The sequence below is a fragment of the Balaenoptera ricei genome, chromosome 10 (genome assembly GCF_028023285.1).
Source record: "Balaenoptera ricei isolate mBalRic1 chromosome 10, mBalRic1.hap2, whole genome shotgun sequence".
In the NCBI taxonomy this organism is placed as follows: domain Eukaryota; kingdom Metazoa; phylum Chordata; class Mammalia; order Artiodactyla; family Balaenopteridae; genus Balaenoptera; species Balaenoptera ricei.
In genome coordinates this window covers 59,361,509-59,383,208 of record NC_082648.1, presented here as the reverse complement: position 1 = coordinate 59,383,208, position 21,700 = coordinate 59,361,509, and the positions used below count along the sequence as shown (strand labels likewise).

General features: G+C 39.1%; 1 protein-coding gene across 1 annotated transcript in view; it reads right to left on the bottom strand.

The window, feature by feature from the left end:
• Positions 1–2,045: 2,045 nt before the first annotated feature.
• The window catches only part of KCNMB4 (potassium calcium-activated channel subfamily M regulatory beta subunit 4), a 68,787-nt gene continuing 49,132 nt past the window's right edge, over positions 2,046–21,700 (bottom strand). The window contains exon 3 of the mRNA XM_059934693.1: positions 2,046–5,390. Within this exon, the coding sequence (XP_059790676.1) occupies positions 5,222–5,390 (169 nt within the window). The 3' untranslated portion in view covers positions 2,046–5,221. The remainder of the gene's footprint in view (positions 5,391–21,700) is intronic.

Below are 21,700 nucleotides of genomic sequence, written 5' to 3'. Positions count from 1 at the left end.
TTTTTGTTCTAAGGTGCCTGGCTAATGGACAATTGTGTCTTATCAAAAGTTCCCCACTATCATTCTGCTGAACCCCTGCTTCTTACATTTATTCCACTATAACCCTAACCCATGCACTTATCTCTCTAAGTGACAAAATTTCACCAAGAATAATTTAGAATTACAGTTAAGCTACTTCCTGATTCCTAACTTTCAGAAACGATATGAGATAATAAATGTTTGTTGTATTAAGCTGCTTAACTTTTAGAATAATTTGATAACAGAATGATTATTCTACTGTTGACTTGTTTAAAGGATAGCATATGATATTTAAATACAAAAACATAAGCTTATCTGTTTTATAACTTTTTCATTTTAAGGCTAAAATTGCAATATATATTTGTTTATTCATTAATTTTAATTTTTTCCAGGGTTAATTATGCCCTGGGTACTATGCTAAGTGTCTTACTCTGCCCAGCTTTGGTGAAGAACTTAGAAAGCTGTTTGACAAGGCATTTAGATGCACATGGAAACCACTTAATGAGAGTTAATTGGGGGTTATTATTATCGTGGTCATTATGGATAAAAAGATCAATAAGTTTCTTGTTGGAAAGGACGTGGAAACAGTATGTACAAAGGACATAATGGATCTGGGAAGCATTTATCCATTTATTTAGCACCTTAATGTGTCAGGCACTGTGCCAGTTGTGGGGGAAAAATTCCATCAACATTGTTCTTATGGATCTTATCATCTAATGAGAGAGATAAATAATAGACAAGTAAACAAATAAGTATAAGCAGCAGTAGGTACTACAAAGGAAGAAAGAAAGAAGGATGAAGAGGAAGAGGATGACAGGAGAAATCTACTTGTATAGGATTTAGGGAAGCCTTCTAGGAAAAGTCAATATTTAAGCTCAGACCTGATGAATAAGAACCAGATTTACAAATATGGTGAAAGGAGAGGCCCAAGCCATGGGACGGGACCATGGCGAGTACAGTGCCTCTGAACTGTACAGCATGTATCAGGAATGTTGAGATATTAGGAAAATGTTGTTATAATGGATTGATATATTTCAGTAATTTTTCAAAAGGACAAATTATCTGAGCCAGGTAAACGGTTCCGTATCCATGTTGTTTGGTAATATTTTGTCCCATTACTTATTGTCATTGCGTTGTCTGCCCATCACTACACTTGAGAAAGAGACCTAAGAATGCATCAGGGCTAGCTATTGCAAATACATTCAGAGCTCAAAACAGGTAAGAGCAGGAGATAATAGATCTGGGAATCACCAGCTGAGATCATCAGATGAGACCATTCAGAAAAAGGCCATGTAAATTATATCCCCATCATAACAAAAGTCTAAAATATGTAGCTTTGCATTCTTGCCAGGCAGCAAGGAAATAGATACTGCAAGATGGAAAACTAGAGACCCTTTTTATGCTTTGACTAACCATTAGGTAAAACTGGCACTAGCAACTTGAAAGGCAGACATGTAGCTATGGGGAAAGTAGTTAGAAAAAAGCAGAGCTATGATGTTTTTTATAGTGAGGAACCGTGAAAAACAGTGAAACAAGAAAAACTAGTTACAACTAGGTAACTCAGCTTTGTTACAAGAGCTGGGCCTATATCCTGTAGGCCTACGGCTTCCATACTCCAAACAGCAGATTATTATGCAGTCTTTCTCAAAAGTCTCCATTAAGTATTACTGGCTGGACAACGGAAGTCAGTTGAGCAGAAAAGACCAGCTAAAGGGCACTGCATTCTTACTTAAACCCACTTTTCTAGAAGGCTTCAAAGTGGCTGCCACTCAATTGAGGGCTGGAGATACGGGCCAAGCACAGACACAGTAAATAAGATGCTGCTACCTTAAGAACTACTGATATAATGAGAGTAGCCCTCAGGCTGTGGATACTTTCATCTGAACTAACAAAACTGAAAGCAAAAAGACCAAGAACCATGTTTTGATGAAATTTTATCACCAATGTTGTAAGCACCCCTCCGAGGCCAGATGGACCCCGTTACCCAAAATTTGGTTTGGATGTTGAGACTAATAACCACACACACATCAAGAGGGTATGAAAAGGTTTATTATTCACATAATGAATGACACTTTCTGGGAGAGTGGGGCAGTTCCCGAGTAGATCCAAAAATGACTTGACTGGCTTGGCTTTTATTATTCTTAGGGTGTGGGGCAGGGAGAGGTTTCCTGCGAGCAGGCCAGGGCTTGTGTGGTTTGAACTTCCCACCCAGTCCAAAGCAGGGGGTACCCAGGCTCTCTAATCAGCTTGCCCAGATGTGGAACAGAAGGGGAAAGGGAATGGGGAGCAGAAAGGAAAAGCTGTTATCAGTCAAACATCGAAAATGGAGTCAGACTCCGTACAACAGTCAATTAAACAACAATCCTATAAACTATAAAAATCTACATTTGTTCAGTCTCTAAAGAAATCTAGGTGTACAAATCTCCACCAGCAGGCAGGGGCCTGCAAAAGCTGTGATGCCTCCCAAAAGTTTCATACGTGGCTACGTAATCTGAAAAGCAAGAGTTTCCTGGAAGTCAATTAGAGGCCACAGAAAGCAGTGGACAAGGGAGTTCCTCCCAGAGAGCAAAGTCTAACCAAGGACTGTAGATCCTGCCAGGGCAAGAGATCTTTGTCATCTCTGCTCAGATTTTCATCATGGCTCCGGCCATGGACAGCTGCCCATCATTCCTGTCTTTTACTGTAGTATTCACTCTCTCCTTTTTCTTTTTCCCCAGTTTTAGTAGGACATATGTCCATCTAGCTGGAGATAGCATGTTCCAGCAGTCCTTGAAGCTAGGTATAGTTATGTAGTCAGTATTCATGAATGGATTATGAGCACAGTGATGGGTGGAACTTCCTTGAAAGGAAATAGCTAGCTCCCAAATTCCTCTCTTTTCACAGGCTACAAATTGGGTGTGCTTCTTTGAGCCAGCTTTGACTATGGGAAGAATAACACATTTGGTAATGAGAGGACAACAAGGTAGACAAATTCTGGATCCCTTGATTACCTTATTGAAACAGAGGCTGCCCTCCCTGTCCTGGACTTCTCAACTACCTCTAGATTGCTATATGAGAAAGAAATCAACTCCTATCTTACATGAGTCATCATATTTTGGGGTTTCTGTTCCAGCAGCTTATACCATTTCCTTGCTTATACAAAAAAGAAAATGAAAATATTAAGAAGTTAAACTTCTTTACCTTCTATGATCTTAAAAATGTCTCCTCGTTCCTTCAAATTCTATCTTTAATGATAAGTATAATAAAGAACCTCAAATTTAACTGGCTACAAGCAAGGAAGACCTTAAAACTATATGTGACCTCAGTCATTCAGCATGCTTCTCCTTTTTTCCAAAAAGTCAGCCTACAGAATATAATCAGGTATACTCTTTGAGCCTAAATGGAAGCATTTAGTTAATATAAATGGATGAGTAAAAAACTGGTAAATAAAAGCTCATCAATATATATCACCTTCCCTTTTTACCAACACAAATGTTGATGTACTATTTTTATCTACTCCCTGTAATCACTTAATCACAGATTATTGGGTTAAGATAAAAATGGATAAAGTAGACTTTATCTCTCACAATGTGATGCAAAGATGACTTTCTCTGATTCCCAGTTTCGTGTTACTCTGTGCTTCAGAATGGTTCACTGTGTTGCTAAGACAACAGGGATGCTGCAACAGAAAACTGGGATTGAAGTCAAGGCACTGTAGCTGCCTCAAAGGATGTCATAAATAGTGTGTTCAAGGCCTTTTTCACAGTGAAATCTGTAACACTTGAATTGGAAGAAAAATATCATCCAACACCCTAGTCTTCCACAGAAGACAACGGCTCACTCAATTACTTGCGTTCTAAAATTAAGAAAACATTGGTATGTGGACTAAAGTCAGGAAATCATCATTCCACTAATACGTATCTTTCTTAGAATGCTGCACAAATAACTGAGGGAAGCTTGTCCTTAAATTCCAATTTGCCTTTATTCTAATAGAAGCATGTCTGAAGAATACTAGAAGAAAGCAAAAAGAGATTATGTTGTCACTTTTTCCTTGACCAAAAATGTACATCTCATCTAAACAAAGGTTTGATTCCACATGGTAAATAAATAGGGTAGGTTTGATATTCACTGAGACCTGTGATTGATATTTGGAATCTGAGTTTATGAACAGATGCAAATAAGTATGGTCTCCTCAATGAACTTTTGATAAAGGCACAGAGAGCTCATCAGCAAAGTGATGTGAGCTGGCTTGCATCTCCAGGTGTGTCCAAGCAAGCAAAACAACTGCAGCAATATTTTCGTTTTAATACTGAAAACATCAAAGCAAGGACAAAGAAAACATAATAAAATGTTTACCTGATTTTGACTATTTTTTTTTCTGACCTAAAAGAAAAAAGAAATGAAAATAGCATTTAACTAAGCTGAAAAGTGTCCTTCACATCATGTACATTCTACTGCACAGAGATTAAATCCATCAAAAATAACCTGAACAGATGAATAAAGAGGCACAGTGCTCTTGGAGCTAGGACAGGCCTTGTTCAGAATCATCTCCCTCTCTTAAGAAATAATCTGGTGAAAAACAATGCAGAGGCAAAGGCGAGTGTGGAGAATGTTTTCCCAGTCTTTGAGGGTTCCTTGCTGAAGAGTCACAGGAGTGACTGGAGTCTGAGTTAACAGTGCAGTTTTCCTTTTTCAAGCAGGAGTCAAAAGGTACTCTTTACTAGTGGAAACTGGGGATTACATTGTGAGGTCAAGACTTGTGCAGGAATTCCTGTCTCCAAGTAAAAGTTTAATCTAGCAAAATCAAATGAAACCCGTAAGACCCTTTTTTAAAACCCTGGTGTTCTAAGCATAAAAAAGGAAATAGAAAAGAACACAGACCACTCTCTTTTAATAATTTTAAGTAGCATAAATCATAATGGTTTGTATTCTACACTGTACAATTATATACTGTTACTTCCCAAAGAAAATTAACTTCTATTGGATTTTCTGAAACAGATTCTCCGTACAGCTTGACCCTTTAGCCATCGCTACGACACATGGAAAACAATCTATGAGGTCCCAAGTCTTCTGGTTGTGCCCATTTCTGCTATCATTGAGGGGGAGCCTCTCAGAGACCTCTCACAGCCCCTTCCATCTCCTGCGCCAGGAAGCAGGCTCTGCAGGTAGATGTGTGCAGATGAGTGCAGCTTCTGTGCTTTGCTTCCCATAAGCCGACTCCCCTTTAAGAGAACTTGCGCTTCTTCATGGCTTCTGCCTTGACTGCCAGGCTCTTGGCACAGATGGTCAGGACCACAATGAGAACGCCCACCACAAATGTCACCAGGGGCCAGAGGAAGCAATGCAGGAGGACAATCTCATCATGCGTGCGATGCAGGAGCACATCATCTGGTCTGCAAGACAGTGGAGAATAGGAAAGAAAGAGTGGTCAACTGCCTTGGCGTGACATAACTCTTCACAGCGTGGAGCTCAACTTGCTTTCTAGCCCAAAGGGCATAACCATCATTGAAAGCAAAGACTTCACGCTGACTATAAATACTGTACTTTGTGCTTCAAATCCATTATGAAAAGTTCTGAGGTCTTGAATCAAGTAATTGATGCATATTATTTATAATGTGATTTACATGTAAAATGTCAAAAGTATAGCAATCTCTTACACTATTATTTTCCTCCATTCTAAGTTGCTTAACATATTCCACTTTCTCACGCATCTTTTAATGTCGCTGAATCAGTCTAAAAATTGCTTACGGGTTGGCACTGTCAAACAAACCCAAATCCAAATGATGTTTTGTTTTGTTTTTTACCCCTTTCACCCATTTTGCCCACTTTCCCAACCCTCCACTTCTGGCAACCACCAATCTAATCTCTGTATCTATAAGCCCAGTTGTTTGTTGTTGTTGTTTATATGTATTTATATGTTTATATGTGATTCCACATGTAAGTAAAATCATATGACACATATAAGTGAAATCATATGACATTTGTCTTTCTCTATCTGACTTATTTCACTTAGCATAATATCCTCAAGGTCCATCCATGTTGTCACAAATGGCAAGATTTTGTTCTTTTTTTATGGTTGAATAATATTCCATTATACATATAATATATAATTTATATGTATAATCACATTTTCTTTAGCCATTCATCCATTGTTGGACACAGGTTGTTGTCATGTCTTGGCTATTGTAAGTAATGCTGCAATAAACATGCGGGTGCATATATCTTTTCAAATTAGTGTCTTCATTTTCTTCAGATAAATACCCAGAAGTGAAATTGTTGGATCATATGGTAGTTCTAATTTTAATTTTTTGAGGAAGCTTCATACTGTTTCCATAGTGGCTGCACCAATTTACATTCCCCCCAACAGTACACAAAGGTTCCCTTCTCTCCACATCTTCACCAACACTTACTATTTTGTCTTTTTGATAATAGCCATTCTGACAGGTATGAGGTTATATCTCATTGCGGTTTTGATTTGCACTTCCCTGATGATTAGTGATGTTGAGCATTTTTTCATGTACCTGCCAAATGACCTTAATTTACAAAAATAGGCAGTTAAAGTCACTATTTGAATTTAGACGGAAAGACCTATGGTGTAGTCTTCAGGTCGACTCAGCTTCACCGTGTGAAGGTTTTTAATAATGAACAGACTAGTGAATGGTTGGATTTAATGCATTTTTCCATGCTTCTGGGTAGGGTTAGCCATCATTTTAAACCACTGACCACTTTCTTGATAAATTTTGCAAAGTCTTAGCAATATATCTCAATCTTATCAATGTGGGGCTTCTATTTGCAATTCCAACATTGGTCTCATTCACGGGAAGTGAAGATGAGACACATTCCAGAAGCCATGATCTGTCATCTTTGGCCACTAGAGAGAGATCCTGGGAATTTAGCTTTCATACAAGAGGTTTACATTTTGCAAGATATTTCCATTTCAGCCACAGGAAAGTCTGTTCCATTATGCTAGAGTAGCAATGCTTCCACCAGAAAATAAAATAATGTGGAATAATCAGTCCAATTGCCCTCAAGAACATCAGAGGCTTTAGAGTACAAGAGCAGTGCATTTAACAGAGGAATGTATTCCTGAGGCGCTCTCACTAACCACAGCTCTCATAATTCAAGACCTATTTTCCCAGAAGACTGACAAAGAATGTTGGATATGTCTCTTCTACCTGTAATGCAGCCATCACGTAGCATTAATAAAAACGGTTTTGCAGACTGGCTTTGAAATTACGTAATCCTTGCCCTTTTTTGTGCATAATATCATTTCAAATCCTGCACATAAAGTGAGATTTTTATTGACATTTGATTTCAATTAAAATTTGAACTAAGTGAATGCAGAGTCATTGTAACAATTAAGCAAAAATCATCCTAGCTTGCAGAAGTTACTCCTTTTTATGAATTCCTATAGCAACACATTGTCTTCAAAACTTGTGCTACCATTAATTTGTGATATATATTAATGTGTGTATCCTTTGCTTCTGTAAGACCCTTGACTTTGTCATTGCCTGTTTATTCTGCACATAGATGGTGCTAAGTAATGGCTTGCTACTGGTGAAGGGGAAACCATCCCAACTGCAGCCTTGTTAGTCATGCAAAATTTCAACAAACTTCAAGCCTTGAATGTGAAAAAGCAGAGGCCTGGGTCCAAAAATAGTCAGGGCACAATACAGTTCTAGTCATATTTTCCAGTCTTTGAAATCCCACCTGCAGCACTGCCATGGTTCTTTCTCCAGCTACGAGAGCTCACTGCTGTCAGACCCTCTACCTACATGTGCGAGGGAAGGTGAAAGCTTCTTGGCGTGACTTTCCTCCCTCCCTTCCTTACCTTTATTCCTACCTACCTTCCTTCTTACTTTTCTTTCCCCTCTCCTCCCCTCCCCTTCCTTCTTGGATTGTTCTACGCCTGCAGAATTGATTTGTACAAAGATGAACTAGATTCTTCATCAAAGGGTGAGAGTGTACAATAATGTGAATGTACTTAATACCACGGACTATATACTTATATGCGGTTAAAATGGTTTTTAAAAAGGGGGGGTTGGCAGAGGGGGACTTGAATTTTTAACACTATTTTAATGAATTTGCATGTGATTTCTATACTAACGTGTTTTACAGCTAATTTTCTAGTAAAATGCTTCAGTGAGCATCTTGTACCTTTCTTCTCTAGTCACTATTGTTGAGGCTGAATCCTCTACCACAATACAGTAGTCCCTCCCCTTATCTGTGGTTTTGCTTTCCGTGGTTTCAGTTACCTCGAGTCAACTGAGGTCTGAAAATATTAAAACGGAAAATTCCAGAAGTAAAAAATTCATCAGTTTTAAAGTGTGTGCCATTTTGAGCATCATGATGGAATCGGTTGTCGTCTGCTCCGTCCCACCCAGGATGTGAATCACCCCTTTGTCCAGCGTATCCTGTCTGTTAGTCACGTAGTAGCTGTCATGGTTATCAGATACTTATTATGTCATGATACTTCAGTGCTTGTGTTCAAGTCACCCTTATTTTACTTAATATTGACCCCAAAGCACAAGAGCAGTGATCCTGGCAATTCACATATTCTCTTCCTGTGCCTAATTTATAAATTAAAGTTTGTCACAGGTATGTATGTATAGGAAAAAACCTAGTATATGTAGGGTTCGGTACTAGTCATGGTTTGAAGCATCCATCCACTGGGGGTCTTGGAACATATCCCCCATCTGCAGAGAAGGGGGCACTACTGTACTGTACAACTGAGCCAGGAAAATAGCCACAGATGAGGGGGATTGGAACCATTATACATATTTTCTGAAACACAGTTTGAAGAACATTTACTAAAAAAGAATGTGAGTAAAAGGAGGAGAGAAAATAATAACTGGAAAATGGTGGACCCAGATATTTGTTTTATTTAGAAACTGCTTGGCATTCCACACCCAAAAAAGCCCTTGGGGCAAAATTTGATTTTAATATTTCAAATGACAAAACGACATCATTCACTTGAGTTAGCCATGTTGAATTTGTAATCGCTTCAAAAGCCTTCTTTGAGGTAGAAATATTATATAAACATGTACATGGCTTCTTTAAAAATAACTAGTGTCTGTTTCCATTTCATATGGTTCTAAGATGTCCCACAGTCTCCTTCGATGGGAATGAAGGGTACAGAATATGCCGCTTTGGCATAAGGATTATTTTGAACTGAAGGCAACTGAGAAGCAGCAGCTTCAAAGAGAGCTCTTCACACTTCCCCTATTTGCCTAAAAGCAGGACATAAATTTGTAAAGATAGTCCTCCTCCTTTCTCTTCCTGGAAGGACGGAAGTTAATCACTGGAGACAACTCTATACCCTAATAGCCCAGAGATGGCACCAGAGGAAAAACAAACTTTATTAACTCAGCACTTACCTTCCATTAGTTCCGCATATATTTACCTTCCTACGATATGCTGCCCTAGAAACTCAAGGTCCTTTTCCTTCATCTTGTCACTTCTCTAACAATTTATTGCTTTTTTTTTTAAAAAAAAAGATGGCATAAGCCCAAGTTCTAACCACCTCTTTGAGTTGCTCACCACTGAGTGCTCTCATGTGTATGCAGGGTGCACATGTTAATAAACTGCTCTGTTTTTCTCTTGTTAATCAGTCTTTTGTCAATCTACTTTACAGGGCCCAGGGCAATGAACCTAAGAGAGGTAGAAGGAAAAACAGTTTTTCCTCCCCTATAGGAAAAAACTTATATCTCTGCAGAGTAATGCTTAAGTCCATCATTCAGTCATAGGATTTACTGAGATAATCTCTAAATTGTCCTTGTGAAATAATTAAAATCTGGCTCTTTCAAACTGGGACTTTAGTGCCATAATTGAAGGGAACGCCCCACCTCCGCCTCAGCTTCCTGCAATTTTAGCAGGCAGATTTCACATGGGTTAGCAAAAATTATTCCCAAAGGGGTTTAGACTTAGAATGCAGTTTTCCATAATTCCGTAATGGTGGGACTAAAGAGAAACTTTTAAAAAAAGAATCACTGTTTTCAGCATTTGGCAAACTAGATAAATGGCCTGATGAGATCTGAATATTATGTATTAAAATCAGGATGGTGATGAGGATGTAGGCAATAAGCAACAAACAAACAAACAAAAAAGGATGATTACTTTGTATCTGAGGACTTCAAAGAAGTAAGCAAGAGATTTGTTTGGGGTTGTGTAGAAACACTTTTAAGCCCTGAGGAGGGATGCGTACAAATATCATTAAACAAGAGTAAGTGCTGTCTGTGGGTTCCCTTAAAAATACTTTCCTAAGGGTTGGACTTACCCTGAGTTGAGCTTTGAAAGTATATTGTGGACTTCCCCGGTGGCGCAGTGGTTAAGAATCTGCCTGCCAGTGCTGGGGACACGGGTTCAAGCCCTGGTCCGGGAAGATCCCACATGCTGCAGAGCAACTAAGCCCATGCACCACAACTACTGAGCCTGCACTCTAGAGCCTGTGAGCCACAACTACTGAGCCCGCGTGCCACAACTACTGAAGCCTGCACACCTAGAGCCCCTGCTCCACAGCAAGAGAAGCCACTGCAATGAGAAGCCTGTGCACTGCAACGAAGAGTAGCCCATGCTCGCTGCAACTAGAGAAACCCTGCACACAGCAACGAAGACCCAATGTAGCCAAAAATAAATAAATAAAATAAATATATTTATTAAAAAAAAAAGAAAGCATATTGTGATAACAGTAGCCAGAGTTTTTAAGTGCTTACTACCCTCCAAGTACTCTGGTAGAACATTTAATCTCTCTTGATCCTTAAAATAACCCTGTGCTGGAAGAATGTTTGTCATTTTATAATCAAAGAAACTTAGGCAAAGAGAGATTAGTTTTCCCAAGATTACACAACTTAAAATAATGATCTGAAACCCTATGAGTATGATTTTTAAACCTGTACTATTTACTCCTCAGCCAGCTTTTCTCAAATTTGAATCACCTCTGCTATTTGCTGTAATGCAACCTCCTGGGTTTCAACCCCTGGTTCACTATATCAGAATTGGAGGTTGTGGTATCCAGAAATCTGCATTTTTGAGAAGCTCTTGGGTGACTCTAAAACATAATAAAGTTTAGTAAGCACTGTGAAAAATTCAAGTAGTTAAAAAAAACGTGCACTGCATGAAAGTACCCTGGGATAAGACAGGAGGGGAGCAGGGGGCTGGCAATGGGAGCAGGGATAGGGGGTGGAAATACAGACCTGAACGCTAGATTTGCCCAGGGGGGGCCTTTGTCCTAGTTGGTAAAAAGGCACTCCGTAGGCTAGCAGCAGACCTAGCTATACCAGACGAGAAGATAAAGATTTGTTGTGTATCGTCCTCAATATAAAAAATAGATTCCCTTTGACTTTGTCTCACCAAAGGAGATTTCTTCTACCTCACAATGCTTGTTCTGATGGCTAACAGGGAGAGGAAATGGAGACCTGTTTTTTTAATGGACTGGAAAATTTCTTAAACTCATCTTAACCAGTTCGTGTAAAAATCTGAACTGCATTATAATTTACCAGTATCGCATGATGGTAATTGTACCCATCAAAAGACAAGATGATCTCCTTCAAAGATCCTATAGGAAACAGAAATCTTTCTAGATTTATTATCACAGGTACTTCTTATCTGAGCAGAGAAATTTCCTTTTTATGCTAGAAAGTTAAAATTTTGGCCCATCTCTAGCAAGACTATAATGACTTTTTTGTGCCAACCAGACCTCTCATGCTTTGTCTTATTTTCTTCACACATTTCTAATTTATTTCATCTTGAAAAATTCTGTCAATCTTTAGAGCACTCATTAAACCCTTTTAGAACAGGCGTGTGTCAATTATGTACATTTACACATCAGGTATACAATAAACACTGGAAACTTTTTTAATTGTCAAGCTTTACCCATATTTCTATGAGGAAGAATATGCTGTATCATTACCGGAAATTGCACTTATGTGTTTTGATGAAATCTCATTTTAAAGTCTATAAATGCCTCGTTATGATCACAATCATAAAATAATTCTGCAGGCATAATATCAGTCCAATATGCCAGGCCTCTGGTATAGCAGCATAGCCAAATGACATAAAAAAGGTAATGATTTCATCCTCTGAACCTTCTGAATAGGTGCTATCTATTCCTGCTCTAAATCTTGTTTATTATTTGTAGCATGACCTACTTTTAAAAAGAATCTGAAATAGATAAAAATAAAAACAAAAAACTTAAGTACAGGGGGGTTCCCTGGTGGTGCAGTGGTTGAGAGTCTGCCTGCCGGTGCGGGGGACACGGGTTCGAGCCCTGGTCTGGGAGGATCCCACATGCCGCGGAGCGGCTAGGCCCGTGAGCCACAACTACTGAGCCTGCGCGTCTGGAGCCTGTGCTCCACAGCAAGAGAGGCCGCGATAGTGAGAGGCCCGCGCACCGCGATGAAGAGTGGCCCCCGCTTGCCGCAACTAGAGAAAGCCCTCGCACAGAAATGAAGACCCAAGACAGCCATAAATAAAATAAATAAATAAATAAATATTTAAAAAAAAAAAAACTTAAGTACAATAAAATCCTTAAACTGACGGTAAAGAATAAGTACAATGTAATTAGGATGGGGATAATATAGAAATCCCAGGCTAAGAAAAGCTCCTACCTTAAGCATAAGTGCAATTTACCTCTGAGCTTCCCAGTGCCCAAGGAAAAAAAGAACAGAGATGAGTTACACAGCTGTCATATAAAAAAAGGAAGCATGCCAATTCACCAGATCGAACTTTCTGCTAGGGCTAAACTCCATAAATTAGGTTGTATGCGCTTTTACATAAAGCAATCTGTATAACACATTTAAAGGCCGTTAATAGCAGTTTTACAAAGCTGGTTAATGAAACCATGTGAGGGGTTTTCAAATACTGATTCCAAAGTCTCAGTTCTACTGAGGTTTTAAGTAAGTTTTCAGGCAAGGCTGACGATTACTCACATCTGGGAATACCTGACCTAAACAATGCATTTTATTTTTTTCCCAGCTTTACTGAGCTGTAATTGACATACAACAAACTGCATGCACTTAAAGTATACAATTTGATGAGTTTGACACATGTATACACTTGTGAAACCATCATCATAATGAAGACGGTAAACATGTCCATCACCGCAAAAGTTTCTTTGTACTCCCTTGTAATCCCTCTCTGTCACTCATGTCCGCAACCTTACCAACAATGCTTTTTAAATATCAAATGTATCAGCCCAGTTTTTCACAATAACTGAAGAGCAAATCGTTCAAGACTGAAATTACTGAGGCGCAGTCCCTGCTATTGGTTGAAAGGAGAGTCTTCTGTCAGGTTCGATTCTGACGTGGAAGTGACAAAATGATACCTCACGCAGATAACTTTGCCTGGAGTCGGGCTTCAGACAGCTCTTGAAAGTTTTCAGCAAGACTCTATGCTATGCACTTTCTAGAAGGAGACTGAATTAAAATGCACCCCATGAAGAAACTGACTTGATCTACTGACATGATTTTTAAAAGATTTTTTTTTCTACCCACAGATGCTGAAGATTAGCTGATAAAAACATTGAATTTGGTTTTGGCATAATTGAGCTGTCCTTACTGAGAGTAATTAACTAATGTGTTTGTTTAGTTGCTGTTTGAAGCAATCATAAGAGCTTGCCAAGAGAGGAGAAAAGTATGTTTATCTTCTTATAGGATCACAGGAAAGCACCTAACAGCTAACCTAGTTATCAAGTTAATTCTATAAATTACAGTAGGAAACAGGGACCAGATCACAGATACCCTTTGCAGTATTCTTTATGGTGATTTGCTCTATGGTGAGCCCATTTTTGTCCACGTGAGTTCAACAGTGATATTGTGATAAGGGCTTTTAAAAGCTTGGGAGGTATTCTATCAACATCATGGCTTTGCTCCATAGATGGCACCTATCTGTGGATGAAAGGCTGATTATAGGTCTATAAATGTTATAAACATCCTTACATTTTCTTAACTATTTTCTCCAATTAGGTGAACTCAGAGTAGTAATGTTTAATTGTATAAGCGTTGTTCCTCAAGCTTGCCTGTTCTTCATGGAGGAAATTAAATCGAGCCCCAAACTTGCAGTTTCCAGAAAGAGAAATTTGCATTGAGCAAAACTGGCAGGTATGATATTTGGAGCAATAAAGGGTTAAATTAATTATAAATAGGAAAGATTATACTTTAAGTCCACCCTGATGGAAAGTTCTAAGTCTTGGAAGTGTAGGACAGTATTTCAGAACATGAACTTGAGTTAGACGAACCTGGGTTTAAGTATGGGCTTTACAACTTGCTAACTACATGATCTAAAGAAAAATACTTAATCCCGGAGTCCTAATCTTTCATCTGTAAAATGGGGATAATAATACCTACGTTATAGGGTTCCCCTGAGGAGTAAATGAGATAATGCATGCAAGGTGTGTGGGCAGATGGCTTCCTAATAGTGAGTGTTCGATATTCCATAAGGAGTGGTAATGTTAATGACTGTCATTACAAATTTGGGGCTCACAACTCAGAAAATGATTTTAAAATGCTGGCAGTAACATATCTCCTACAAACGTCTTCTTCAGTCTAAGACTGCCAGGCTGAAGTCATAGGAAATTCTTTTGATCAAATTAAAATTCCCTTTGGTATAGATATCCTCATTCCCCTCAGCCTCCTTTGCCCCTTGTAGCCATCATTCCAGTCCTTTGTGGGGGGCTTAAAGGTAACAGTGTTAAGAAAGAGAATAGGTTTAACAAGCTAACGATTACAGTTGCCCCCGAACAACTTGGGGGTTAGGGGGACCGGACCAATCTCCACACAGTCAAAAATCTGCATATAACTTTACAGTTAGCCATTCGTATCCCAAGTTCTGCATCCATGGATTCAACCAACCTCAATACTATGGTACCATGGTATTTATCAAAAAAAAGCCCATGTGTAAGTGGACCTGTGCAGTTCAAACATGTGTTGTTTAAGGGTCAACTGTACTTTCAATTCTAACATATGCACCTCGGATAGAGACAAGCAAGGGGAAAAAAATCAATAACACTAGTCCCTTGACTAGGAACACAAATATCCCCTAAATTTATCCCAAGCCATCATTTAACAACATTAAATTATTATAGTGGTTGGGCTTATTTAGCAAACATTTTCCTACTGATTAGGATGGTTGTCTCTACAGATGCAGCCCAGACAAGCAACTGTCTCAACCCAGCTCTTCTGAAGCAGAGGCCTGGGAAAACCATGGCAGCTTTGTGCTCCCAGAGTAAAAAACTTCTTTTAAGTTCTTATCCACACTGTGTAGTAATTATTTTCCATACATCTGTCTGTTTCCCCAGCCTGAGTCTAAGAGCCCTGAGGTAATGGGCCCGTTATGGATAATCCCTGCCTGAGAAAATCTCTCCTGAGTTGTCAGGAAAAAAAGAGGGATTATTGCCAAGACCTGAAAACCAGGAGGATGCTTATGACTTTTTGTCTTTAAAAAAGGCAAATCAATGAATCGATTTTACCCTAGATTCAGCTTGGCATAATTACAAATCCTGTTTTTGTTCCATTAAAAAAATGGAAAAAAATTTAAAACTATCTAGATAGTCTCTAAGGCAGACCTAAGACTGCATTAAGTTTGCATGAAATCCTTTCCTCTTCCACCCACCTCTGTGAGCTGCTCAGGAAGAGTCACCTGTATCCGTGACTGTGACTGCTGGAGAGCACGACTTTCAGCTCCCTGGCGGCATCAAAGAAGAGGAGGATTTTGTAAAGTGGATGACTGTTTTGACCCAGCAATTCCTCTGAGTTTTTCTCAAGAAAAGCTGTTCTTTGGGGTAATTTGGTTTGTGGGTCTCTGAGTTACCAGGTAAGTTATTTATTTCACATAGGGTTGTAAGTGTTTTCTGGGCAAAATGCTTAAATTTAAGGTTTAAACAGAAATAAACTAGAGAAAAGAAGACATCTACATTCTATTTGAGACAGATTATTCCATAATAGTTCTCACCTTGTGTACCCTACTTAGTTTTTAAAGTGAAAATCTGATACCATTTTAAATCAGTGGGAAAGATGGGTTGTTCAATAAATTGTGTTGGGACAATACTGATCATTTGGGGAAAAAGCATTCGTTCCTCATCTTATTCTTTCCACCAAAAAAAAGAGGAAAAAACCCAGATGGACCAGAAACTTAATTGTAAAAAACAAACTGTGAATTTTCTAGAAGAACACCTGAATGTTTAAAAATAACCTTGGAATGAGGAAAAAAGAAGGTCTTTGTAATGGGGTTTTTTGATATAAGTATGTCCCAAATATTCTACTGGACTTACTTATACTAAGAAATTATTCATTGTTTATCAGAAATTAAAGTTTAACTGGGTTTCTTGTATTTTAGTTTGCTAAATTTAGCAACCCTAATTTCTAAGACATGAAATGTAGAAACTATTTAAAAAATATGGATGATCCAATTATAGAAATGTATACATTTTTGTATAGACAAAAAACTCCACAAAGACCCATAGGCAAAAATAAAAACAAATAGCTAATATTCATATGAAAAGATACTCAATTATTTTCTTTAATAAAAAAGAGCAGGGTAGTGTCAGTAGTCAAGATGGTGGAGTAGGAAGAACCTGAACTCACCTCCTCCCAAAAGCACACCAAAATTACAACTATTTACAGAGCAACAATCTATGAGAACAACTTGAAGACTAGCAGAAAAGTTTTTTCCATAACTAAAGATATAAAGAAGGAACCACGGGACTTCCCTGGTGGCACAGTGGTTAAGAATCCGCCTGCCAATGCAAGGGACATGGGTTCAATCCCTGGTCCAGGAAGATCCCACATGCCACAGAGCAACTAAGCCCGTGGGCCACAACTACTGAGCTTGCGCTCTAGAGCCCACGAGCCACAACTTACTGAGCCCGTGCGCCACAACTACTGAAGCCCGCGTACCTAGAGCCTGTGCTCCGCAACAAAAGAAGCCACCACAATGAGAAGCCCGCTCACTGCAACGAAGAGTAGCTCATGCTCGCTGCAACTAGAGAAAGCCCACACGCAGCAACGAAGACCCAAAGCAGCCAAAAAATAAATAAAATTAAAAAGAAAAAAAAGAAGGAACCACAAGATGGGTAGGAGGGATGGAGATGATGTATAGTCAAAATGCACACCCTCAGGTAGATCACCCACAAACAGGAGGGTAATCACAATTGCAGAGGTTCTTCCCAAAGAGTGAGAGGTCTGAGCACCACATTGAGCTCCCCAGCTTGGGGGTCCTGCACTGAGAAGACAAGCCTCCAGTACGTCTGGCATTGAAGACCAGCAGGACTTGAGTACAGGAGAGTTGGTGCAACACAGGAAACACAGACTCCGTGCTTAAAGGGTGCACATGAAATATCATTTGCCCCAAGTGCCAGCAAAGAGGCAGTAATTTGAATGCAGCCTGGGAAAACCCATTTGTTGGTAATGGAGAGCCTCCTGGAGAGGAAGGAGGCAACTGGGACTCCCCCTGGGGACACAGACACTGGCAGGGGCCATTTTGGGGGGGTTTGTTCTACCATGAGGACATTGGTGCTGGCAAGTGCCATTCTGGAGTCCTCTCTCTAGCCTATTAGTGCTAGGGGAATATGTGCCCACCAGCAGGCCAGCACAAGCCCTGGGTCCTCCTGGGCAGGCCAACAGCCATCTTACAAAGGCAGGGTCTGGCAGCCAATTGTGCTGGGGCTAGGCCCACCTACCAGTACATCCACAGTAGTTGGCCTGTCACAACAGAAGGGTGCATGCAGCCCACATAGAGGGCACCCATAGAGTAAATAGCTCTGGTGACAAGAGGGGAGTGTGTTATTGGACCTCATAGGACGTCTCTTACATAATGCCATTTTCCCAAGATCAGGAAACAACTAACCTACCTAATACATAGACATAAACACAGAGAATTAGGTAAAATGAGGCGACAGAGGAATATGTTCCAAATGCAGGAACAAGACATAACCTCAGAAAAAAAAAAAAACTTTAAAAAGGGGCAAAAGCAAGCTACCAAATAAAGAGTTAAAGGTAATGATCATGAGATCAATAAATTCAAGAGAAGAATGGATGAACACAGTGAGAATTTTAACAAAGGGTTAGAAAACATGAAGAACCAAATAAAGCTGAAGAATACAATAGCTGAAAGAAAAAATACACTAGAAGGAATCAGCAGTAGATGATACAGAGGAACAGATCAGTGACCTGGAAGACAGAGTAGTAAAAATCACCCAAGCTGAACAGAAAAAAGAAAAAAGCATTTTTAAAAATGAGAATAGTTTAAGGGACTTCTGAGACAACATCAAGCATACTAACATTTGCATTATAGGGGTCCCAAAAGGCGAAGAGAGAGAGAAAGGGGCAGAGCATTTATTTGAAGAAATAATAGCTGAAAACGTCCTTAACCTATAAAAGGAAACAGATATCCAAGTCCAGGAAGCACAGAGAGTCCTGAACAAGATGAATCCAAAGAAGTCCACACTGAGAGACACTGTAATTAAAATGGCAAAAAGACAACTCTCCCACACCATATACAAAAATGAACTTAAAATGTATGAAAGACTTAAATGTAAGACCTGAAACCTTAAAACTCCTAGAAGAAAACATAGGCAGTACGCTCTTTGACATCGACCTTAGCAATACTTTGTTTGGATATGGCTCCTCAGGCAAGGGAAATGAAAGCAAAAATAAACAAATGGGACTACACCAAACTAAAAAGCTTTTGCACAACAAAACAAAAGACAGCCTACAGAATGGGAGGAGATATTTGTTAACAGTACATCTGACAAGCGGTTAATATCCAAAAATATACAAAGAACTCATATAACTCAACATCAAAAGAACAAACAACCTGATTAAAAAATGGGCAGAGGACCTGAATAGACATTTTTCCAAAGATGACACACAGATGGCCAACAGGCACATGAAAAGATGCTCAATATCACTAATCATCAGGGAAATGCAAACCAAAACCACAACGAGATATTGCCTGGTAAACCTAAGTAAGTATTTCCCTGAGTTCTGTGAGCCACTCCAGCAAATCAAACCTGAGGAGGGGGTCATGAGAACCTCCCATCTGTAGCCAAGTCAGACAGAAATTGTGGGTAACCTGGGGACCTACTACTTGTAGTTGGCATCTGAAGTGGGGTGGGAGCAATCTTATGGGACAAAGCCCTTAACCTGTGGGCTTGAGCCCTATCTCCAGGTATCAGAATTGAGTTAAATTGTAGGACACCTAGATGGTATCGTGGAGAACTGCTTGGTGTGGGGAAAAACCCACACACATTTGGTTACCAGAAGTGAAGTGTTTTGTTTGAGGAATAAAGGAGACACACAAGAAGGAGACTGAACTGAGATTTTCCATTAAAGCCTCACACCAAGTACATATCCACGTTTCAAACTTGGAGAATTGAATTTGTCAATCCATAGAATGTAACAACACAGAACCGAAATCTTTAGAAATTTGTGGCAATTTTAAAGCTTAGAATTGAAGAAAGGCTCATAGACATTCATTGTAAAAGATAATTACACTTAATACTATCTACAAATTACTACCAGTATGTTTCCTATTGCTGCTCTAACAAATTTAACAGCTTAAAACAATGCAAATTTATTCACTTATTGTTCTGTAGGTTAGAAGTCTGAACTCTGATATACTGTGCTAAAATGAAGGTGTTAGTTAGCAGGGTTGTTCCTTATTGGAGGCTCTAGGGGAGAATCTGTTTCCTTGCCTTTTCCAGCTTCTAGAGGTTCTCTGCATTCCTTGGTTCCTGGCCCCTTCTCTGCATCATTCCAATCTCTTGCTTCCATTGTCACATCTTATGCTACTCCTCAGATCTCCTATCTCCCTCTTTAGACCCATACATTGAGGGCCTACCCAGATAATCCAGGATAAGCCTTTCATCTCAAGATCCTTAAACACATCTGCAAAGTCCCTTTTGCCATACAAGGTAACAAGGTAAGGTACCAAAAATACATGGGGATTAGGATGTGGACATCTTTGGGAGCCATTATTTAGACAACCACACTGCCATGTGCTGCTATCCTATAATCAGTTCCTTACTAACGCAAGTTTTCTATCCCTTTCCCCAGTCAGTCATTCAGAATTAAATCATCAAGAAAAGCAACTAAAAAACAACAAAAACAAACAAACAAACAAACCTACAAAATAAACTCTTTGCTAATGTCCCAACTTGAGTTATAAAAAATATTTACTTTTTCATTCTTTTTTCAACTTTTGCTCTTTTATGACAAAGGCACTTACATACAAACACACCTGCCTGAAGGTAATACAAAACAGTTCTCTTCCCTTCATCCACCCCATTTTCCTACATTGTGCTTTCTCCTACTTAGAGTTCCACCACATCCCCCAATACCCACTGTTCCTAATCACATCATTAACAGAACTCCGAAAATTTTAAAACAATCCTCCATTCTAATCCTCCCTAAGGAACTGTCTCCTTATTTTCTATAAAAATTCTTTTGTTTTCGTAATACATCTTTGCTATTTCCTTTTCAACTTTACTCCTTATCAAACGTGTCCAAAGATTCTTGATTCTTCTTTACTCCATCTTTCACAAAACGATATGGCACTAGTAATTCTCCATATTAATTTTAACCACAAGCTTACACCACATCATAAATTTGACCTTCCTGAACTTTTTTCCCCTTTATCTTTCCTTCAAAAATCTTTTTAAAACTCTGAATTTAAAAACTGAGGTAAAAAAAGATAAATAAAAGAAATAAAAAATAAAAACTGAGGTAGAATTTCTACACAGGGAAATTCAGAGGTAATAAGTGTATAGTTTGATAGTGTCATTTTAATATTGTTGATTTCTGATGCTTTTACCTCTAGTTTATATTTTAAAAAAAGTTTTATAATTTCTATCCAACCCCTTCTACTATTCACAAATGTGCATGCTTCCATACAATTATTTCTCTCATATTTAATGATTTAATCTCATATTAAATCAGATCTTAACCAGAAATGTGGACGTTTAAGGGTGAGCCATTATGTTCCCAAAGGAAGTCTCTCAGAACCCATCTTCCACCTCAGCAATGCTAACTCCTGGGGAAACAGCCTCAGAAATTAGAAATGTTGGTTTATGATGCTAATGCTCAAAATGCCCTTTGGCTTTTCAATTCCTTAGAGGAACTAATTCTTAAACATCAAAAGATGCTTGTTGTGATCTAGCATGTCTGAGAATTCAGTGATGCAAACGGAACTTCCTAACAAGCCAGGGGCTGGGAGGGACGGAAAACAACAGTACTGATTAACCAGGACATCCCAATATTCCCCTTGCTGATTAAGATAAGATAATGGGGCCCCTGAGTCACTTTGTGAAGCCAATACCAAAGCAGAAGGAGAAGCTCTCTTTACAGAAAAGGCTGCAAACACTGAAAAAATAATCACTGAGAGAAGTTATTAAGTGCCTTTTTCTCAAAATTTCCACAAACAGGGTAGAGGTTCCCCTTTGAAATTAAATAAGATGGTATCCACGGGCTTGCAGTTTAGCTGGTGTCTTCCAGGTTGTCTAATATCGTGATTCTGAGATCCCATGATTCAAACCTACTCCATTGTTTCAGGTGAAGGAAGACCTGGGATGCACCCAGCATAGTAACTGCACACATAGGAAAGGACTCTTTCGAAAGATCACTTTAATAGCCACATTTTATATCATTTCCCTAAGCTGAATCATGTTCTCATCCCTCCCTCCAGGCAAAGAGGACATGGAAAAGTAGCAGGA